The sequence below is a fragment of the Pholcus phalangioides genome, unplaced genomic scaffold (genome assembly GCF_987345545.1).
Source record: "Pholcus phalangioides strain wild (caught in Gottingen) unplaced genomic scaffold, Ppha-v1.0 ptg000016l_1, whole genome shotgun sequence".
In the NCBI taxonomy this organism is placed as follows: domain Eukaryota; kingdom Metazoa; phylum Arthropoda; class Arachnida; order Araneae; family Pholcidae; genus Pholcus; species Pholcus phalangioides.
Genome location: NW_028301609.1, coordinates 401,645 through 425,180, shown reverse-complemented (window position 1 = coordinate 425,180; position 23,536 = coordinate 401,645). Strand labels below are relative to the sequence as shown.

The following is a 23,536-nucleotide window of genomic DNA, read 5'->3' as shown; positions in this document are numbered from 1 at the left end:
TTTGTTACCTCCTCTCTCCAATTGAAGGAACTTTGATGTTTAAATATTTTAGATCTCTCTCTCTGAATAATTGAGGAAAGACGTTATTTTGGTCAGTACCCCCCAGAGTGTTTCTCCACATAAAAGTCTCTCAGCAGAGAGCAAGCATACCCTCAACATGATACTTACATAACAAGAAAATTCAATCATTTGCTATCTGCACTTCAAAATATTAATAATAGATGGCAGAACATGAAGCACTCGTAACTCTGACAACATAAATATGTTAGGGCCACATATACACATTCGTCTCTTAGATAATTTGATTTTATGGTGGTTGTTGAAAGCATGTTAAGCTATTGCTGACTTCTATGTTTGACCTAATCTACGACTTCTATCACATAACATCACTTTGTCCGATCACATTCTTCCTGACATGGATAATTCATGATTAATTAATGTCTTAAACACATCAGTTCTTAGAGTAACTCGTAGTGGTTTTTGGGGAAGGCAACCACATTCTGTTTCCATAGGTGCCAGTGCTTCAGATTTTTCAACGTCATTAAAATCTTCCAGTCAAAAATTAGGTTCTTCTGATTTTTAGAATTTTTATAGAAAAATTCCTAAAAATCTTCAAATTGTGTTTTACTTGAAAAAAACCACTAAAAAATATTCTTTCTGTTCTTGCAATTCCATGCTTTGTTACAAAACATATGATCAATTTGATTTCAAGTATGGAAAATCTGTAATTGTTGTAAAATATGATGTCAAAATCAAGCAAAGTTGCCAATCATTGCTAAAAAATCAGAACGGGGAAAAATACGGAAGTATTGCGAAAAAAGGAGTTGTATGGTCATCGAAAGCGATCCCAAAAATCCTGTTTTCCCTCTTTTTATTTTTATGCCATGTTTTCTTCGGTGCAAAATGTTTTATCATGTGATAAACTACAGATTTTTCAAGTCTGGGAAATGTCACCTATTTGCTACACTAAAAATTGTAATTGATAGTATAGTTAGTATGGTGGAGCTTTGCTCCCTCTCCATTCACTTTCGATTACAGAAACTATATCAAAAATATGATTGTTTATGTTCAATCACTTATTCTTTCATATTTTGTCTTCATTCAAATAGGTGGAGAGTGATTGTGCGAACCATCAGGTTGAAATTGACTCTTCAAATGTCAGTGATTCTGTGAAATAAACAATTATTTTTTTATTTTAATTTCACTATGCTATTATTTTTCTCTTTTGTTAAGAAACACCCCAACTTAAATGCTAATTGGATAAAGATGTACTCACTGAATTTGCATATGGTTGCCTTAGTACTACAACCAAATCTAAAATGTATTATGTTGATTGATAACTCTAAAATTTATTATTTTTATACAACTACAAAAAATGATGCTTCTTAGCATGCACTTTGATATGCTGCAACTAGGAAATCTGTAACAGAAGTCTAAGCAAAGTTATTCTTGTTTGTTTTTATGTAATATAATGTTAAATATACACTTCATTCACAGTGTTTAAACATGTTTTTCTCAAAACATCTAAAATCAAGTTATCTAGTTGGGGGCCGTTCGAGTATTACATAAGCAAATTTTTAGCCATTTTTGACCCCCCCCCCTTGTCAGCAAAAGTCAGACACCGCCCCCCCCCTCTTTCAGCAAAATTTTGTCATCATCTCTACCCCTCTGAATCCTAACGCATATTGATGGGATCAGAGACGTACATAGGGGGGCTCGTGCCCCCACTCCCACAATCAAATTTTTTTTTTTTTTTTAATGCAAAAAAATATTTTTTAATTGAAATTTCAGAAGAAAATACCTTTATATGTTATTATAATCATTTTCTGTTAATTTCAAGGCTATGCATGAACGTAAAATTTATCTTTAATAAATTCATTGTGACCTACCCTCTAAGCCATACAATGATAAATCGCATAAAGGTCCTTGGCCCGTCGACCAAATATGGTCTGTGGGTTATCTGATGTGGCCTGCCCTCCTCAAACCTAATTTTGTAAAAATGAACTAAGCAACACATTTGCAGATCTCTTAAGTGTCCCGTGGTACAATTCCAGAACATTTAAGAGGCCCAGTGGCACATTTTCAGATCACTTAAATGACCCGAGACACAGTTCCAGAACACTAGCGATCCGTGACATATTTAGAGATCCCTCGAGTGACATGTGACATAGTTTTAGAGCACTTAAGTGGCCCCCGGTGCAGTTCTACATCACTCAAGTTACCCGCGGCACATTTTCAGATTATTTAAGTGATCCACAGCATATAATTATGGATCACTTGAGTGATGCGTGGCACAGTTCCAGAGCACTTGGATCTGAGAAATATTTAGAGATCACTTAAGTAGCTCTGTAGGACACTTATCAATAGGGGGTGGATGTTACTTCAAGTGCCCACAAACTACCAAAAGGTTTTTCTCGTTTTTTTCACACCAAGTAAGATGCTATTAAAAATATTTCATATTTTCATAAAGGGTGGTTGATGATATAAGCATTATCCAAACCCCCTCTCCCTTGTCATCAAAAGTCAGCAAATCGGAAATCCCTTCACCCCATGAACATTGATAATGACAAAAATTGTGATCAAAGAAATTTGCCTTGATGAGACTAGAATTTTTACATTTGGGAAGGATATTTGCATAGAATTTTTTGGCTTTCTACAACAATTTTGATGGAGAAAATGAAGAATGTTTCAGCTGAATCTAGACTGTTTAAGTTAGAGTTTATTTAATTCCTATAATCCCAGACTCATCAGGGGAGCAAAGATCCATTCATCATCTGATTGAGGACAGTCAGAAGTTAAATTTTTTTCATTCATCAAGAGTAATTTTGCCAGGCTAATTCATATAACTTTAAGTAACTAAATTATTACAAAATACTTATATAAAATTACTTTTTATTTAACAAAAAATATTTTGCTGCAGGGAGTATATAGTTTATTTCCTTTTTATCCTTCTCAAGAAATACCCTTCCCCGCTCTACTAATTCCATCTTACCAATGTCAAATTCTAAATTCATTTCACACAATTTCGTCTTACGTGATCATTTTGCGGAACTAATCAATCACGTAAAGTGAAAATGCCTGTAATAGTACAGTATTCGTATATGTCAGTGTTGAGACTAGGATTTGTGTGTGGGGGACGTTATTTTTTCACTAGATGTGGGCAACTGCCCCGGGTGGCAAATTTTTAGGGGGCGGCAGTTTTAGGTGGGGAACAAAGAACATTATAAAGTAATCAAATTTTAAAGTTGTGGGAGCGGTAAAATCATGTTTGCCCCGGGTGGCCAAAATGCTAGTTACGTCTCTGCCCTCCATTGGAGAAAGTGCGAGACACCCAGGGCTGCACCTCCTAGAGATAGGCCTCCGCGCGGGTTGCCAATTTTTTCAGGCCCCATTTGCCGTCATTAGGATTACCTAGCAAGTTTGCCACACATTGTGGATAACATCATCCTATTTTGTTTCTTATTTTGGTGCAGAATCTTCCTGGTTGGCTCACAAATACCGTATGGTGATTGGATGTGGGGCATAGAAATCGCCAATTCTGAGCCCGATCATTTCTTTTCTGCACACTGATGATACTACTTCACCAAACACCAACTCTGGCCATATCGCTATACTGCAATTTACTGCCATTAATGAGATGGGTTGGAAGTGAAGGCGCTGTCTATCGGTGGTCGCCTCGAGTTCGTTAGGGAAAATATCTTATCGATATCCTCCCTTGGGTGTTCGAACCCGGGACCCTGACAACAACCTTCACGATGGTAGACGAGCATCGTACCACCATGCCACTTGGGCACACACTGATGATACTGGCACGAGCAGGGAATTTTTTTCCCTGGATATATTGAGGGGAAATGGACTAATTGTTTACGTCACGAGTAGCGTGCAGAGGCAATGTTGGCAGAGGCCTATCTCTAGGAGGTGCTGCCCAGGCTCTGCCGCAATAAACAATTTATTTAAGCACTTCAGGGAGGGTGGGGGACCTGGGCATCCCCCGCAAAACCAGAATCTATTTATGTGTCAAAGATTGCATATAGTGTACCGTAATTAAAATCATATCCATCCAATTCATTGTTGAAGACCTTGAACATTTCTTCAGGATTTCACTAGATTATTCATTATGGTCTTCTATCGCAAACAGTGCCACCCTTACCAGACGCAGGGCCCCGAGAACTCCTAATAATTTTCGGAGATCCTAATCTCCGATGGGTGCCGAACCCCCCCCCCCCTCAAGCCGAGATTATATTGTTATTTTGCAGGGAAAAAAAGTGTCCCCCCCCCCCCTCCGAGAAGAAGAAAAAAATTTAAACCCCCCACCTTGAGAAAATTCTGCGTATGCAAAGATTGATGCATTATTTCAAAATTTACAGGAATGCAAAGAGACATCTATACAAAAGTATGTAAATTAACGAAAAAAATATTAATGGTAATTTGGAATCTAAAAAAAAGCAAAATAGTTCACAGATTTCCAGCATCCATGTAAGTTCCGAGTAAATGAAAGAGATAATTCCAGAATTATTTCTTTTTTAGATAAAAATGATCTCCAGAATGTGGAAGAAATTCAGAATTACAGAATGGAGGAAAAATCAGAATTTATGAAAGAAATTACCACCATAGGTGCGAGGCCCTTAAGGAGTTACATTAAATGGAGGAGTCTGATCCTTTCTCTGGATGTTGCTCAAGGAATTTCGTCTATTTTCTTATCTTTCCTTTTGATTCCTCTGTACGTAATATGCCATGGTATGTGGAGATCGGCAGCCGACGAACGGAAGTGAAAGGACGTCGTTTCTGGACAGCGTGTGGCGTAGTGCAAGGCAGGGGTGGGAACTCTGCGCCAATTGCGTCGCACTGCGCCAAAACTAATATCTTGCGCCATCCTGCTCCAATAGCGTATTTTCGTATTTTTCTGCGCCAAATAGCGAATTTTGCTTAGTATGCCCGGAATTTCGGAAAGGACGAAAAAAAATTTTTGCTCCTGCTTGCTACGAAACGATTCTTTCCGAGAAGAGCGTGTTTTATTCCACTATGCCTAAACTATTGCCTTAAATTATCGGCCCCTCATCGGGCTTTCCATCGTGAAACCCCGATATTGTCCGTGATCGTCGAACTGAAGATGGTTTGCAATGTCTTTCAGCGTCAAAGTGCAAATGCGAGTGTTTCCGTTTAAAAAAAAAAAGTCGCCACTGGAAGCAGCAGAAATTACTGTAGTCGATCGTCATTGTGTTAAATCCCGATGTTTCGTGAAAAAAAATTTCATTCCGGGAGTAAAAAGTGCATGTCCGCCGAATTACGAATGTAGTTTAAAAACTTTGGCGAATAACGAGCGTTAAATCGTCAATATCGCCAAATAACGAGTGTCAGATCGCCAATTTCGCTAAATAACGAGTGTCGGATAGCCAATCTCGCCAGATAATGAGTGCTGAATCGCCAGACATCGTGTTGATTCTTCCGAAATTCAATTCCATTTTGCAACAAAATCTTTCCAAGTATGAAAAAATTGAAAACTTATAAAAATGTTTTAGCTCATTTGAAGTGCTGCTGTTCAAGGCAGCAAATAGTGCCCTCAGTAAGCAAAAATCATCCTAAATAGACGGGTGCAAAAAATTTTATGACAGCCGCTCTTTCAAACAAGGTGTCAAAAGCCTAAAACACCAAAAACAAAAATCAAGCTGACGAAAAAATGTTTGGTATCAAAAGACAGTGCAGTTTTATTTTGAAAAGGGTTGAGGGTTAACGAAAATATTCTTGTTAATTTCACTGTTCTAATTTATAAATATCTGCTCCGAATCCCATATTTTGCTGCTCCAAAACTGCTCCGAATCCCATATTTTGCTGCTCAAAAACTGCTCCGAATCCTGAATTTGCTTCTCCAAAACTGCTCCGAATCCCATATTTTGCTGCTCCAAAACTGCTCCGAATCCTGAATTTGCTGCTCCAAAACTGCTCCGAATCCCATATTTTGCTGCTCCAAAACTGCTCCGAATCCTGAATTTGCTTCTCCAAAACTGCTCCGAATCCCATATTTTGCTGCTCCAAAACTGCTCCGAATCCCATGTTTTGCTGCTCCAAAACTGCTCCGAATCCTGAATTTGCTGCTCCGAATCCCAAATTTTGCTGCTGCAAATCCTGAATTTGCTGCTCCAAAACTGCTCCGAATCCCATATTTTGCTGCTCCAAAACTGCTCCGAATCCTGAATTTGCTGCTCCAAAACTGCTCCGAACCCTGAATTTTGCTGCTCCAAAGTGGACTTAGTCACTTCCCACCCGTGGCAAGGGCGTGATAGGTTCAAGACAACAACAAATTATCTCTAGCAATCACTTTAAAGTTTAACTTTAAACTTAAAGCGTGTAAGGTTGCCGGGAACGCTCGCCATGACCGGCAGGGCCGCAACTAGGGGGGGGTGGGGGGGAGCAGGCGGGTTTCGTGCCTCGGGTGCTGGACCTGAGAGAGCGCAAATTTCATTCTGAAACCACTCCTTCAACATTACAAGAGGGCGTCCAAACGTACGCTTACCCCGGGTGACCAAGCATCTAGGTGCGGCTCTGATGATCGGTGAGACAAATAAAATGAGCACCCGCGACCAGTCCCTGCTCCTGGTATCTACCTTCTTTATAACATCATGGGTTCATCTTCCAGACGCTTCTGGCATATCCCAATCTGCCACCATGTCCCTCCCGAGGTTCCCTTCCACTTCAAAATTTGATTTTATATGCTACTGTTTTTCCCCACTAAAATTTGTCTTTCGGGGCAATTACCCCTTTGCCTACCCTTTCTAGTTCTTGGCCCTGGTACAGTATGGTATACCTTCCCCAACGCAGAAGTCGTCGTGACATAATAGGTTTGCGTCCTTTTTTTCTTTTCATTTGACAAGAGTTGATTGAGAAATTAGATTTCATATTTCTGATATCAGAGTAACTTTTACGCCCCCACGGATGACTCCTGTTAACCAGCCTATGGATCTGGAAGTAATTTCAAAGTTTAATCCTTTCTGTAGTAGTTTTAGAAATTTTACTGATCCGCATTATAACTGGCCAAATCCTCTGTAAAATGCCAAATCTTTTATTTTTTCAAGAATTTTTTTCCGATTTTGTGCAGATGATAATGCCCCCCCCCCCAATTCCGAGAATAATAACAGAAGAAAAAAAAACCCAAGGACGAGAAATACTCCAGTTGATCTGACAGTGTGGGAAACAAGTTATCAGTAGGGTTTCCGAATTCCCGACATTTTTTTGAAGCCCTCGGAGACGGGAAATCGCATTTCCCGAGAATTCTCTCCGTAATTCCTGAAGTCACATTCACCGTTGAACCTCGTTTACACGACTCTCACGGCGACACATTTTCAGCCTAGATTACTCTTTATACTTTTTAAAGTTAAAATATTCATTCATGTCTCACACAACTTCAATTACACGACGTTTTCACGACACGAATCCCAAAAATTTTATAATAATTGATTAATATTGACCAACTAACAACGAAATTAATCAAAAATGGGAGCCAAGCGGCACATTACCAGATCGCTTGAGTGGCTAGTGGCAGTTTTTTCTAGATCGCTCGGGTGGCCCGCGTCACATTCCCAGATCACTTTAGTCACGACATAGTTCCAGATCGCTTAAGTGACCCACGACGCAGTTCCAGATCACTCAAGTGGCCTATGATTTACTTCTCACATGACTTGAGTTGCCCACAGCATCAGCTCACTCGAGTGACCTGTGTCGCTTAAGCAGGGTCGGAACTGGAGGAGGGCAACTGCACAAGGTGCCAAAATTTAGGTCGCGGCAAAATGAACGCCGTTATAAAATTATCGAATTTTAAAGTTGTGGGGGCGGCAAAATAATGTTTGCCCCGGGCGGCTAAAATCCTAGTTACAGCCCTGGCTTATATATAAGCGACAATAATTTTATATATTACTGATAAATTTGCATATCACTCAAGCAGCCCGCGGTGCTGTTCTAGATTATTCAAACTGCCCGCGGTGCATTTCCACATCACTTAAGTAACCAGCGGGATATTAACGCATAACTTGAGTGACCCGCGGCACATTTACAGATAACTTAAGTGACCTGCGGCGCTCTTCCAGATGACTTAAGTGGCCCACGACACGTTTTCAAACCAATGAGGTGGCTCGCACTCTTAAAAGTTGAACTCTCTTCGTTTACACAAACTGTGTGTGGAAGTCCCTCTTCCACGTTTTTCCCCTCAGTTTATTCTCCCCCCCCCCCCCTCTTCTTTCCCGAGCAATGCTATGCTATAACAAGCATAAAATACTAATTAAATTTCCCACAAAAAATTTCCATTGATTTTTTTTTTTGAAAATCTATACAAGATGATTCAAAGATCGACGTACAAACTTTTTGGGGACGTAGAGAATACAAAAAAAAATCACATTTTCTTTGTGCATAACTGTGAATGGTAAGAACTTTGAGCACTTGTTGTGAAACTTAACGTGTACACGTACTGTTCTCGTGTAAAGTATGGCTAAATAAGTGTCTTTGCACCCATTATTGGCATATCATTTCTGTATCTTCGTTTATCCTCCAGCTGATCAGGTTGAGGTTTCCGATCGTACATTCCTATGTGATTGTGTTTTGTTTTTTCTACCTCCCCTAAAAGTTTGTACGTTGAGTTTTGAATCACCCTGTATATATAAAATAACATGCCCTGATACAAACTGATTCATCATCGCCAAGCCAAAATCACTAAAGCTATAAATATAAAATTTGGTAAAAATTTTTGTTTCCTGACGTAAGGATATGGGCGGAGATACGTGGGGGGTGTTGCCTCCCCCCCCCCATCGTCAAAGGTGGAGTCGACTGATCTAATGTATATATGAATTGACATCATCATCCCCCCCCCCCGCCGCCTTCCAAGTCTATCTCAACCTATGCGTAAGGACTAAAGAAGGGGTTTTTCGTAATTCGACCCCTAAGGTGGCCATAAGGATGAGAGGTCATATGGAGAAATCACGCCAAGTTGAAACATTTGAAGCCGTAAATATGAAATTTGATCAGTATTTTTGTATTGTAGAGATTCACAGAGAACGGATTTTTCAAAATTCAATTTCCTGGAGGGGGGGGGGGTTCAAAGGTTATATGTAACAATCACCACTGAGCCAAAATCACTAAAGCCTGTGCCGTAATTGGACAGGTGCGCCCGCACGGGGTATTTTAAGTTACCACATCCACGTGATGAGCGAAGCCGGGGGATGGGAAATGGAATATGATAAAAGACTAGCTTCTCTTATATTCCATTTTAAGTATTACCATGTCAACAGTAATTTCCCGGGAGTTTTTCTCGAGATTTCAGGTACGGGAAATCGCAAAAATTCCCAATGGGTGGGCGGGAATTCCAGCTCGCCTCAGTTAAGAGGGGAAAGATACTTTTATTACAAGGGTATCTGAACTACGCTAGTCATTGCCGAAATAAGAGGGTTTTAAGGAGGCGGGATCAGGGCCGCAACTAGACGCTTCGGCAGCCGAGGCAAGTACGCATTTTGGCGCCCCCAATAATGTCGAAGGAGAGGTTATAAAGTGAAATTTGCGCCCCCTCTAGTCTGGCACCAGAACCGCCTGGTTTCGCTTAGGGAAATACGGGACGCATGGTCACCCTACTCGTAGAGAACTGAAAAAACGGAATCAATAATTCAGCTTTTTTTTTAACAAGAATTTTACAGTCACCGCATGAATGATTTTTAACATTAAAAGTAGATGACAGCACGATTAATAACAATCCAATTTTGGATCAAATTTCTTCTTGTCTGCTTCTGCGGAGACTGTTTGGTTGACTCCTTATGTGACAAAAGAGAACTGAACATAGTATACAGCTCAGTTTGTAAGCTTTGTCCGCAAGGAATTGATCTGAATGAAATACTTTCTTCTTTTGACACCAACGACAGTGCCGTCTTAACGCATGGGTCCACCACAATAAAAGAGGGGCCCTCACAAAAATGAGATTCGGTTGAAATTTTCTAGAATTCACCTGGTAGGGCCTCAGAAAAACCACTTGGCCCGGGGCCCATGATGCTCTTAAGACGGCCCTGACATTATTATGTAAACTATATATTATAAATAATTCATGTTGCAATAATATATTTTTTTGTGCGTATCTTTTTATTTCCGGCTGCGAACTTTTGTGCCAAAAGTTCTTTCTCCCACATCGAAGTCGTTTCAAAGCCTAAACCTAATTCGGTGACGGGAGCTACGGCCGTCTCAGTTGGCTTCTCTCAGGTAAGAAAATTTTGTTTCATCCAAATTGATCGATATTTAAGCATGTTGTAAGGTAATTTTGTGATTTATTCCGTTAGCGAGGTTTTTTCTCACTGTTACGAGCTTTTCCGGTTTGTTTATGTTCATTATTTTCATGTGTTTTAGTGCCTCGGGTGCCATTTAATCATTTACGAACACGTGTCTGAGATATCAATAAACAAAATGACCTCATGTTGTAGATATTAATCATGCTGATGAACAGCGATCCAAGGGTTATTTGCTGTTTTTGAAATGTAAACTTTAACGTTAATTTTTTTTTATACGGCGAGTATTTTCAAGTGCAAGTAATGTTGCCAATTACAGCCAAATAATTGTCCAAGGCAGCAGTTCTCAACCCGGGATCCGTGGGGGGCTCAGCGGTAACTCGTGGAAAACAAAAGTAGTAAATTTGGTTTAAGAAAGAGGAACAGCTATAGTATAATCCCTCCTTTTAGTGTTGTGTTGGTGATTTTGTTTTTCTTTGGGGAGAAAAATGTTGAAAAGAGCATGGCAAGAAGTCGCCAAGAGTGAAATGGAGTCATGCTTTTGGACGTCTTTCTTGTCAAAGAAAAACATCGCCAAAAAGGGATAATACTATAGCTGTTAAAAAAAAGAAAAAAAACGAACGACAAAAACTAGCATTCTCAAATTCTCACGACTAAATGGGGGAATCAAGATTTAAAATATAACATCCTAAACCACACAGATACGGGATTGGAAATAATGAAAACAAGGACTCTTTTGACTAACAGAAACTTTCCTTCATCCTGATATGTAAATATTCTCTGGAATACCATTAAAAACCTGTGAGGCCTTTTTTTTTTTAAATAATGCAACACTGTCGGCATGATTATGGGTTTAAAATGGCTAGTATGCAAGAAATTATCAAAAATGTAGTGGTATATTAAAAATGCAAATTAGTATGAAAAATATAAATTATATGAAATGTACAACCAAATTGGAAATGACATATTTCAATAGGAAAAACAATGTAACATGCTGGGAAAACGACACAAACACAAAAAAAAGCTCTGAAATGCTAATACTCTATTAAAATGTGGTGGTGGCATCACCTTCAGACAATGACCAAGATAACTAATCGTAAGTAAAGGAAACATTACAAGCATTATGCAAAACAAAAGCAAACTACACTACATGTACATTCCAACATGTACTAATTCGTTAGCAGTTTTGCATGTGTGGTTTAGTAGTATTAAAAAACGGAAATGGCAACCCAAAAATGAAAAGAAGTAATAATTACAGAAAAAAAAAAAAAAAACCCCTGTGAAACAAAAAAAAAAATCTGGACAAATTGCAAAAAAATCTAGGTAGCAGGAAAAAGTTTTAGGTGCCAAAATAACTTTTACGTGAAGAAAACGCAAAAAAATAATGCTTCTTTAAACTTTTTCACGGGGTAGTGACCCCTCTTTCATGTCGGCAGGTATGTTGCTATGAATTCAAAACATTTTGTGTTGCTCTCAGCTTGAAATTTATAATGCAGATTTTGGAATATTCTACTTTCAGAGGGATCACAGCCTCTCGAAATAATGGCGATTATCATGGTAGAAATATCATACTATATAGAAATATGGCCGCTATTGTTTGATCAGTCAGTTTTATCTGATTTCTGTATTAAATATGTGAAGATAACAATATTTTGAACCATTCAGATTATAACAGCAATGGCTACACAAGAGATTATGCAAGATATACCTGATGAAGGATGGTCGGAGCAGAAAAGTAGGAAACGGAAACGTGATAAGATGGAAACTTCAGAGGCCGATAAAGAACGACCGAAGTACCCTCCTATTAAGAAAAGTTTCTTGGTATGCTGAGAATTATCTTTTTTTTGTGTGTATCATTACGATTTGCTTTGAGTTTCTGACATTTCTTTGATTCGGACATTGGTGAACGATGTATGGAAATTTTTTGTCAATATGGGAATCTTCTGACCACCTACGTAATCTTGCAGATTGATTGCTAGATAACTTATAGGGAGGAAAAATGAGTCTGGTTTAACCTTAACTTCAAAATATTCAAAAAACTCGACGGAAAAAAAAGATAGCATAAACCAAAATATTGATAACTATAACAAATTTTCTCTTCATTATGATATTGGTCCTTTCCGTACTTTGCAAAAGTGATGGTAATACCTGAATCATAACATTATCTGTGATTCTAACAAGTGGTGTTACGTAAAACTATCGTCAGGAATAGGATTCAGGAACTGGAAAACCAATTACTGACAGGCAGAGGATACTTATATGGAGCTGGATGTTTATTTGGCATAAGACTTGTAATCACATTCTTCCCAGATCTCTCAGTGACATGTGACGTTTGTTCAATGTATGGCAGATTTGATTGAGTCATGTCACCAGCTTACCCTACCTTTTAAAAATAAAACTAATAATTATCACACTTATATTGTAATTAGTGCAATGCAATTTCACTTTTATTTTCTCATGACGGTTCACATGGGGCAGGTGGCCATGCTTTGCATACTCATATGTCACCCCTCAAGTATAAGTAATTAAAAATGAATCAATTGTGAACACTCGTCCCAAGATGACCCGCTAGGGATGATGACTGGACATTTAATATCAGCTTTCCCAATTTTTGTTTTTCCCTTGTATTCAATCATCCAAAAAATCAAAGATGTAAGTATAAGAAGGAAGAGGGGGATATACTAGAGTTACGAGCGAAATTCGAGTCATTTTGTGGAGTAAAGCCACCAACTGGACTAACAGCGGATGCTATCCAGAGTCTTAATTTATCTGTTCATGAACATCTACTTGTCACTAATATGCATACGCTCTCAGAACAAACACACTAAAAAGTGGCGTCACTTCTTGTTCCACCGAACAAATGTCCGGCTCTGTATAAATATCCACAGTGTTACAGACAAATAGACCAACATTGACAATCCCAAAAATTGCATCTCTCTCTCTCTCTGTCATATACCTTTCACCCACTTTTAATGTCATTTCATCATTATTTCAGACAAGGTATTTTTGATTTTCTGGAACCTTCGAATTGATTCACATTTCATTGTATAGAAATTTTGATTCACAAACATAAGGCTTGTCCATTACGTTTTATAGTTGTGTTTTTTTTACTGTATATGCTTTCTTATGAATTTGTTACAATGTCTGATTGTGTGTATTAATTTATTCTCTTAGGCAGGCGCTGTTGAAATGCGGAAAGTTCCAGTCCCTCCAAACAGACTCACCCCCTTGAAAGAGAATTGGATGAAAATATTTACGCCAGTTGTTAATCACCTGAATCTACAGATAAGATACAACACCAAAACTAGGACGGTTGAAATAAGGGTATGTTTACAACCTCGCAATGCCAATTATGACAAAATAGCGGGAGTAGCTTTTTTCTTTTGTCGCATGCTGAATGAACATATAATTTTCTTTAAAATCGCATGCATTAATAATGTAATGCAGTGTCCTCAGTGAAGAAAGTACATACAAATCACATATGAAAACCTTGTGAATTTATCTCTGACATGAATACGTCTTTTAAATAATCTTTTAGACAAACTGAGCGCATCTCCGAAAATTTGGCACAACAAAATTATTTAAATGCTCATATCTCAGGAAGTACAGTCGAACTTGGTTATTTCAAAGCTCAAGGGAACAGCAAAAATAGCCCGAATTATCCAATTCATCCATATAAAATAACTACTACTACTGAACCAGACATGCATCTCATTCATATTCTTCTTCGGAACTTCTAACGAATTGGGACATGTTGGAATGTGTGTGTATATGTGTAGTGAACCTGACGTAAAGTTTGTTTCTGTGTAATGATTGAATAATTGTATTGTTGTAGGCCTTAATGGGGTCTCTCGGCTTGAAGTTGGGAACCACAGAAAAATTTTAACTTCAGCCGACCATCACTATGGCAAACGGTGGGGTTCAAACCTGGGTCCTCGCGACTACTCGACCACCATAGCGGCCATATAAAATGACTGGAAGTTCTCAAAAGCTCTTAATAATTATTAAAATTTTAAATGCTACAGTAATGTAAGGTTCTCCAATCGGGAAGAGGCGTGATGGGAATAGAAAGCGAGGGAAGGGGGAAGGAAGGCCCTTAGCTGAGACACTTACTATGGCAATTTCCTCGTTGCAATTAGTATTTGTATATAATATAAACTATCATGTAAACTATTTCACTTGTAAATTTGTAATTTAAATTTGTTTTCTTCTCGATGCTCCTGAATATTGTTCAAAATCTTCAGGTTTATTTAGAGAATGAACGATGTGATTTTCGAGCTGTAACTGCTGAATTTTTTCTAGAGTTGAATAAGCTTATGAATCTTCTATGGACCTGGTGAAAAATTTTGCTAAGCTGCATTGATATTTCGAAATAAATGAACAAACATAAAGAGAGAAATTTTTCAAAACATTTTCACCAGACAAGTAACTAACTGGCAGCTTTGCCAACTGTTTGGATTTAGGCCGGAGAAAAAAATCTGGATTTTTTACCCTTCCTCGTGCTCTCCAGAATTTTCTCTCAGATTTTAACCAAAAATTAAAATTTCACGGAAAAATTACAAACATCAACTGCACACTTCATTTTCGGTGTTTGCTTTGTGGGATGAAGATGGAATTAAAGTTTGCTACATCATCACAGACGGCGAAAATCGTGCAGCTTTTGACAGATGGGTTTTCTTTCTACTATGAAACAGATTCTTCCGTAAAAAACAGCACTTGTCCGATTCCTGGACTCCTATGGTTGGCATGTCTGAACTGGGATTACAGCAGTACAGCTTTTAGCAACTCTATGAATATGTGAGTACTAATGAAGTCATTAAAATTCTGGTAAAACTCCAGCAGCCAACGAAAAGACAAAAGCCTGTGTGTGTACAACTGGTAACAAAATCATTGCTTCTTGCTTGGAGCCACAATAAAAAAAAGTCCAAATTTTGTTGATTATAAACATTTTTTTTATTGCCTACTGTTATATTCTAAAAAAGATCATTGAACAACGGAATAAAGAAAATGTCTGAAAGCGTTAAGATAATTTGGAGGGAAATTCCAAGGAAAGAGACACTTTTCATAATTTAAATTAAACTTCAAATTATCCTAAACCTTAGAGAAAAATACTCAAACAGGTAATTTTAACATCAAATTCAATAGAAAACTCAAGGGGAATTCCTAAAATTCGAATTACCTGGAAATTTAAATTAACCACATTCTAATTATCAAAATTCCACTGTATATACAACACGTGAGCATTTCTTGTGTCTACAGATTGATTCTCCTGATACAAATTTAACTACCTTAGTTTGCGTATGTGACGAAAAGATAAAATTGTTTTACGGCATACCTCAAAAAGTATATACAAGATGGAGATGAATCTTGTTGAGACAAATTATACAATACTCTCCAGCCTTCTTCGGTTTTACTTAACAGATGAAATAAATTGTATTGCAGCCTAAACAGGTTTAAAAGTCGTATTGATGTTGAAAATTGCAGCCCAGCCTCCACCAATTTTTAGAACTTTTCTATATGAATGCATACTACTTTTTTGTGAATGGAGGGCCCGGTCATAGAAACAACCAATAAAAATAAATGGGTTAAAAAGTGAAACGGTGAACCACTCATGGTCTGGTTTGATTGATGCCGGGGCCTGACGGTTGAGAAACAGTGTTTTTCAGTGTTGAGAGCATGTTTGGTAGATATAGTGAACCATGACTTCATTTTGGGCATATTATCAAGTTCAACATTGGCCTTTTATTTTTACAGACATGTAAAGAAACAAAGGATATCGGTGCTCTTCAAAAAGGCTGCGATTTTGTGAAAGCATTTACTCTAGGATTTGATGTTGAGGTATGTATCAAATATTTGGTTTTTATGATATGTTTGTGCGGATGCGAATTGGGTTGCCATCTATTGCAAAGTATTGAAAATTCTGACTTGACTGAGGTTAATAGAGCCCGTCCAAACTGACAAAACTGGTGGCGTGTTCATAGGTGACGAACATAAACATCACCCCTTCAATGACTCACTTGTGATTTCTGATCACAATGTCCTGATGACAGCTCTCCATTGTGTGCCAGAGTGGCACAGTGGTAAAGATGCTCGTGTTCCACTATGAAGGTTACCATCAAGGTCCATGGGTTCGAATCCGGGCATAGAACATTTGAAGCAAGTTCTTTACCTACCGAGCCTAGGGTGACCACCGATGGATGGAGCCTTAATTTCCCACCCAACTCCACTGGTTGGAAATTGCAGTATGGCGATATATGACCGGAGTTGGTGTGCGGTGTAGTAGCTTTCCATTGTAGAGCTGAAACATCTCGACCAATTAAAAATTTTGTCTTAAAAGCGTGTAAATTTTTTGTATGAATTAAATTCTAATTTTTGTGATAATAAGTGTGTAAGTCAAATTTGTTTAAGGCCAGTATTACACTATAAAAGTTCATTTATGAAACTTCAAAAATGTCGCCAATTAACGTATTGAATTCCATAATAGACTTATTGGTTGCATTCTTCAAGTTTTGTAAAATACCTTTTATCAAACGTTTACAGTGTAATGCAGGCCTACATTTGAGTGCAATTCTGTATTCAAATATGTGTGATATTTCCGGGAAATACCAGTCTTTTGGGGAAAAAAATTGTAATGAAAAAGATGCAGCAGGTTGTCCTATATACAATTCAAAAAACTATTAAAATTACTACAAAATATTTACAAACAAATGTCATGGGTAGCACATTTTTGATAACACTTTAATTCATCGGAAGAAGTGAGCTGTTTGTGTTGAAGCAGCGTTATTCTATTAATTTTTGTTTCTCTGCATAAAGTCAAGCAAACAAACTTCTGAATAATGCCAAAATTAATTAGCGTGGTCGATGAGTGACCAGGTGCATTGTCAATGAATATTAATTGAGGTAATTTAGACAAACTTTTCAAGACTGGCAATAACGTTTGACTCAAAATCTGATTCAAGATTTATTACTGCATGTTTAACCTAGACCTACATCGAAGAAGTCAACGAAACTTCTTGAAAATATGGCAGCAAATTTTCTGAATCTCCTGTTTTTTAGGGCTAATGTTTTAAACTTATTTTCTACAGCGTTCCTTTTTCAAGATTATTTTAATTTTAGTTGATGAAGGGTTTCATTTGCCCCACTCATTGAAGCAAGTGTAATTTCTGGCTGATAGGGGCCATTCAAGTATTATGTCAGCATTGATGGGGAAAGGGGTTTCCGATTTGCTGACTTTTGATGACAGGAAGGGGGTTGGTTAATGCTTGTCATCAACCACCATTTATGAAAATATGAAATTTTTTTACTGGCATCTTACTCGATGCGTCAAAAAGAGAAACCTGTAGATAGCATAGCTGCCAACTTTTGAAAATGAAAATTCGGGAGATTTTCGCGCAAACCCGTATTTTATGCTAAAACCATTCCCTAATAAATACAATAGGGATTTTTCCAAATAAAATAGGGATTTTCCAAACATAAAAGTTAAAGCGTAGGGAATAAAATCCCTACTGAAGTCAAATTAAAATAGGGATTTTACACACATGGAAGTTAAACCCTTGGAAATAAAATTCCTACGCAAAAAACAAGTGAAATTGGAGGCCAAAACTTCAGTGATGTAAAAATAAATATTGTGTTCAATCAGAAACGCTGTGAACAAACATTCTGCGCGAATGACCCCAAAATCATCCGAAGATGATGGAAAACACCGTCAATTTTTGAATAACACTGACTTTTTGTGACACTTGCTTGATGGTTTTTTTTTTCATTTCACGAGTGATGATGGCAGTCTTTCCATGCCCGATGTTTATGTCCGTAACACAACTTGTACAAAAAGGAAAAGTCGGCCCTCTTCTGGAACGTTTGATGAAAGGAAATTCATCGAAATAAGTATCTTTAAAATTGATTAAGTATGTTTTTGCTTATCAGTATTCGTGTTTTGTTATATCGCACGTTATAACAAAAGAAATTTTGACCACATGCGCGTGACTATAATCTTCAATTATTATCCAGGACTATTGGCTGCTAAGCCATTTCCCTGCACGATAAGACAAACAACTTTCTTGTTACCATCAGAGGGTTTGTAAAACTTCCTTAAAAAGGGAATTTCCCCATTTACGACGTGTGACGTCATTTCGAAACGGGAAAAAAAAGAGGCTTCATGCCCCACAAGAAATTCCTTAGGGATTGTTTTTATAAGCGGGGATTTTTTTTAATGAAGTAGGGAATTTTAAGGGACAATTAGGGATTTTTGTGATTTTCGTAAAAATTCGGGAGATTTAAGAACTTTTCGGGAGGTCGAGCGATGAAGCTAAAATTCGGGAGATTCCCGAAAAATTCGGGAGACTTGGCAGCTATGAGATAGTTTTGGGCACTTGAAGTAACATCCCCCCTTATTGTTAAGTGCCTTTACAGAGCCACTTTAGTGATCTGTAAATGTTTCGCGGATTCAAGTGATCTAGAAGTGTGTCTGGGCCACTTAAGTGATCTGGAGCTGGGCCACTTAAGTGATCTGGAGCTGTGCCACGCATCACTCAAGTGATCCGTAATTATATGCTGCAGATCACTTAAATAATTTGAGAATGTGCCGCAGCTAACTTGAGTGATGTAGAACCACACTGGGGGCCACTTAAGTGCTCTAAAACTATGTCACATGTCACTCAAGGGATCTCTAAATATGTCACGGATCGCTAAAGTGTTCTGGAACTGTGCCACAGGACACTTAAGAGATCTGTAAATGAATCTTGCTTTTAGTTCATTTTTACAAAATTAGGTTTGGGGGGGGGGGGCAGGCTGCATCAGATAACCCCCAGGGGACATATTTGGTCCAAGGGCCTTTATGCGATTTATCATTGTATGGCTTAGAGGGTAGGTCGCAATGAATTTATTAAAGATAAATTTTGAGTTCATAGCTTTCAAATAACATTGAAATTAACAGACATTAATTATAACAACGTATAAAGGTATTTTCTTTCGAAATTTCAATTCAAAAAAATAAATTTTTGATCGTGGGAGAGGAGCATAAGCCCCCCCCCCCTCTATGCACGTCTCTGATCCCACCAATATAATATGCATTAGGATTCAGAGGGGCAGAGCTGATGACGAAATATTGCTAACGGGGGGGGGGGGGTCAAAAATGGCTAAAAATTTGCTTATGTAATACTTGAACGGCCCCATAGTGCTTTAGAATCATTCACAAAATGATGATCATAATTATTTTTTTGAATCAAATCTGTTTAGTTATTTCGACTGCATAAAACTAATGGTATTGTAAAATTTTTTCAGGATGCTATTGCACTGATTAGGTTGGATGAATTGTTTCTGGAGTCCTTTGACGTGAAAGATGGTAATTGCATTCATTTGCCATGCAGTTTTAAATTATTTACGATGAGTTATTTTTGAAATTTTTTTGATAAAATTACATTTCAATGGGTTTTTTTTTTCAGTCAAAACTCTGCACGGTGATCACTTATCTCGAGCGATTGGCAGGATAGCTGGTAAAAGTGGGCGCACAAAGTTCACCATAGAAAATGCCACAAGGACAAGGATAGTGGTGGCAGATAGGTAATTCTCACATTTTCTTTTAAACTCTGTATGCATTTTGAAAATGCTTATATTCACGATGTGTTTCCGAATTAGATTTCAATATTGAATGTGAGATTTGTATTCATAATTCCTTCAGGAAAATGATGAATATTACTTTTTTTTAGCCGAATTCATATCTTAGGATCTTATCAGAATACAAGGGCGGCACGAACAACAATTTGTAACCTAATATTAGGTAAGTTTTTAAAATGGAAAATGGAATATTGCACATTGTTTGAATCTGATTAGAATAGCTGTTACAATGTACACTGTGAAACTCCTGTATAATGATACCCTCTATAACCATAATCACCTATATCAGGGGTTCTTGAACTTTTTCCACCTGCAGCACCCCAGTTTCCTATTCAATGCTTATCTGCGAGCTCTACCAGCTTCCCAGAGTAGTTTAACATAGAACATTTTTGAAAAACCTTTATCAGGGGTGCAAAGGTTGGAGGCGCACTAGTGCACAGTTCGAGAACACCTGACCTATATGATAATGCTATTCCCTGGTCCCAGTTCACTTTTCATAGTGTTCATATACTCTACAATGATAAATCCTTTATAATGATATGATGCAATTCTCTATCCCTTGAAGAGTTTAGGAGTTTTGCTGTACTAACAGAATGTGTTATTGCTGTTCCACTTCTCATAGTACACGCAGTCCTAAACAAATTTTGCTGCTCTTCTCTCATACTAGTCTAACTTTCTTGACCATTCATTCCTCAAATTTGCTGCCCTGGGCTACTGCACATGCTTAGCTCCCTTCCCATTAAATATGCCTGTCTCTAAAGCTTGTATTAAATTTTAAAAGTTTTATAAAAGTTATTTTATAAAACTTTATAAATGCAACCAACAAACTTTATGGTTGTAACAGATTTGTTACTCCAGAAACTGGAGTACTGCACTATTATATGGAGTCCTCACAACAATGTAGATTCACTGATTCTAGAAAGAGTCCAGAACAGATTTCTACGTTACATGTTTTACAGGCAATTCCACGTCTACATTAATGATGTAAGTACAACTAAACTGCAATGTTTTTTTTCATTTTCAATCATTGGAATGCCAAAGAAGTTACCTTTGCTTTTTGTATAAAATTGTCAATAGTATAATTGATTGCGATCTTCATCTTGTTGAACTTATCTTAATCACTATGCTGATAGGAAATAGCCTGTTCGGCAGACTTAACCCCAAATATTTTATGACGGTCCCTTATTTTTGAGATGTGTAATATATATAATCACTGCGGTGTGAAACCCGATATGTTCAATTCAACTATAAGGGAATTTCTTAAAAGTTATATGTGTGTTCATATGCTTTTCCGTGTGTAATTCTGAGTATCGTATTTTTAATCGTTGTTCCATTTGGTTTTTTTTTTGTGCTTTGTCGTATTCACCTTCTATATTTCTCTTCTCTTGTCCATCTTTATAATTGGGCAATCCTTGCCTGTTGAGATGTGAATAAATAAATAAACATTTGTTGCGTAGCAGGTTAAGCTTATTGGTTACGTTTGACAAATTTTATAAAATCTTTTATATTGTAATTCTGGCATTTGCCACTCTTCTGCCCACTCACATGCTTGTAAAATTTTTAGTCGCTTATTGACTTGCTGTCTAAATCACTCTTTTAATCTCTCACTGACCTGGTCTCTTGCTCTATACGTCACTTTTGGTTGTTCATTGACCTAGTTTCTTGCTCTCTGGGTCATTCATTTGGTCAATCATATGCTTGCGTGCAATTTTGGTTGTTCCATAATCACTAACTCACTCTTAATCACACACTGATCTGGTCCTTTGTTCTCCAGATAACTTACTGACAGAGTTCCCTTATTTCTCTAGGTTACTGTCTGATAAAGGTTTTACCACCCTTCTAGCATTCTATTTTATATTCTTGACCTCGAATAGCTGCCCCTCAAAACTTACCACCTTGCGCTATAGCCTCCCTCCCTGTAAATGACTTTTAACATGCGTTCATCATTTCACACAATTATAAAATAATTATTGTCTTGTTACTTTCAATCACATCAATTATTTTTGGCTTTTCAGGAAGTGCACCATCTAAAGTGTTTGGGACAATGAAGAATATTTCAAATCGTTTGGCCGAATCTATATGATGTATATTTTCTGTAATAAAATAATGTAATTAAGCGTTATTTGGTCTTAGTATTATTCTATATCAAGACTTGAAAAAATAAGATGCCTGCCAAATTTTCTAAGAATCAATCATTTCTTTTCCAAGAGAAATTAATATATATAATCATAATAATACCGTGATCCTCACGCATTCCCAAGGGATCAGCATGATCCGTCCAGGGAATTTGTTAGTGTTAGTAAACATCCATGCCCGAACCGGGATTCGAACCCAGACCTGCACAGTGAGAAGCTAGTTCCCTAACCACTCGACTGCCAGGCAGCACATATTTTTTACTTTTCCAGAACTTACAACCCCATTCTGGTAGACAATCGGGAAATTTTATGTTGTCTTCAGGCTCCAATTTAGTACAGTAATTTCCTGTCTACGATCCATGGGGAGAGATGTCTATGAGTAACCTGTGTGCACATCATTGTGCTTCTCCCCAGACCTTCAAGTCCATCTCTGCCTATGAGTGCTTTATTTCCGTAATTTGGTAATGTTTTAGAGATTTTTGTCGTAATTGGCAGCATTTTTAACTGTAATTGGCCTTGTTTTCCCATATTCGAGATCCCAAATTCCCACACATTTTCCGAGGAAATATGGGCAGCTTAGCACTAATGAAGTCTGATTGAATGAAGGCTGTGTCCAAATACTGCAACTCTTCCTGCCATCTATCCAGAAATTTAAGAGAACTTAATTCATGGATCACAAATGAAAAAAGCCCCATGCTACCTATTATTTAGAAAGAAATAGAAAAACTTCAACTTGTTTTATTTCTAAACTGTAGATGGCAGCAAATTTATAATACCGTCAACCCCAGGGCCCCCCGTTCACATGTGCAATAAAACATCCTGGGTAGTTCCCGGTAACGGAGACTCTCTACAAACCATTCACATGACATTTAGTTTAAGCCAGTAATCCCCCTCTTCTTTCCGGAAGTAGTCACTGGGTTGAATGAAAGTGATTGATTCAAGATGGCTGACGAAGGAGCCTAAAGTAGTTTTCACAGAGCAAAGGATTATGGGAGAAAAGGTTGGTGTCGACCACCAATCCACCTCAAGAAAGATGGGCTTTTTTGATGAGCTCCTCTTCCCACCTTTTTCTTCCCTACGAGGGGAAAAAAGTTGTCATGCTGGTAATTATCACCAAAGCGACCCCCCAATCTTGCACATGTGAACAGGGCTTAAATGACGGGCCTGTCCTACTCCCCACTTTTGTCTGTTTAGCCCCATTTACATGTGATAATATTGCGGTAGCATTGGGAGCTCTAGCACTCACTTGATGACTTTTTTCCTTCATAAGGAAAGAAATAGGGAGCAGTCATTGGTGAAAATTCTTGAAGCAGGTTTTAAATCCGCTTTTTCTATTTCCTATGTAAACAAGGCTTTGGTGTCTAAAGAAGAGCTAAAGGTCAATCCTGGAAGTCAAATATACAACCTCAAACTGCAGTCTCAAAACTGCAATCTTTGGATTGTAGTTTTGAGTAATAAGAATAAAAAAATGATATCCAGGGTTTTTATTAGTTAAATAGGAGTTTTTGCCAAAATATTGAAAAAACATCATTAAATCAAGGA

The 23,536-nt window shown here is 37.7% G+C and overlaps 2 protein-coding genes across 5 annotated transcripts in view; both read left to right on the top strand.

Moving 5' to 3' along the window:
- Positions 1–1,199, top strand: part of Trm1 (tRNA methyltransferase 1) — a 41,353-nt gene extending 40,154 nt beyond the window's left edge. For both annotated transcript variants that reach the window (XM_089245766.1, XM_089245767.1), the window contains one exon: positions 1,110–1,199. In XM_089245766.1, the coding sequence (XP_089101892.1) occupies positions 1,110–1,178 (69 nt within the window). In that variant the 3' untranslated portion in view covers positions 1,179–1,199. The remainder of the gene's footprint in view (positions 1–1,109) is intronic.
- An 8,717-nt stretch (positions 1,200–9,916) lies between these two features.
- l(1)G0004 (RNA-binding protein pno1) lies at positions 9,917–21,981 on the top strand. Of its 3 annotated transcripts, none has more exons than XM_089245763.1 (8): positions 9,917–10,224; positions 11,913–12,068; positions 13,422–13,571; positions 16,002–16,085; positions 19,527–19,587; positions 19,688–19,805; positions 19,952–20,022; positions 21,875–21,981. In XM_089245763.1, the coding sequence occupies exons 2-8, from the start codon at positions 11,925–11,927 to the stop codon at positions 21,940–21,942; spliced, it is 696 nt and encodes a 231-aa protein (XP_089101889.1). In that variant the 5' UTR covers positions 9,917–10,224; positions 11,913–11,924; the 3' UTR covers positions 21,943–21,981. The 3 variants fall into 3 exon arrangements, with proteins under 3 accessions (XP_089101889.1, XP_089101890.1, XP_089101891.1); XM_089245764.1 differs by having other exon boundaries at positions 10,214–10,334; XM_089245765.1 differs by having other exon boundaries at positions 10,223–10,276.
- Positions 21,982–23,536: the final 1,555 nt, after the last annotated feature.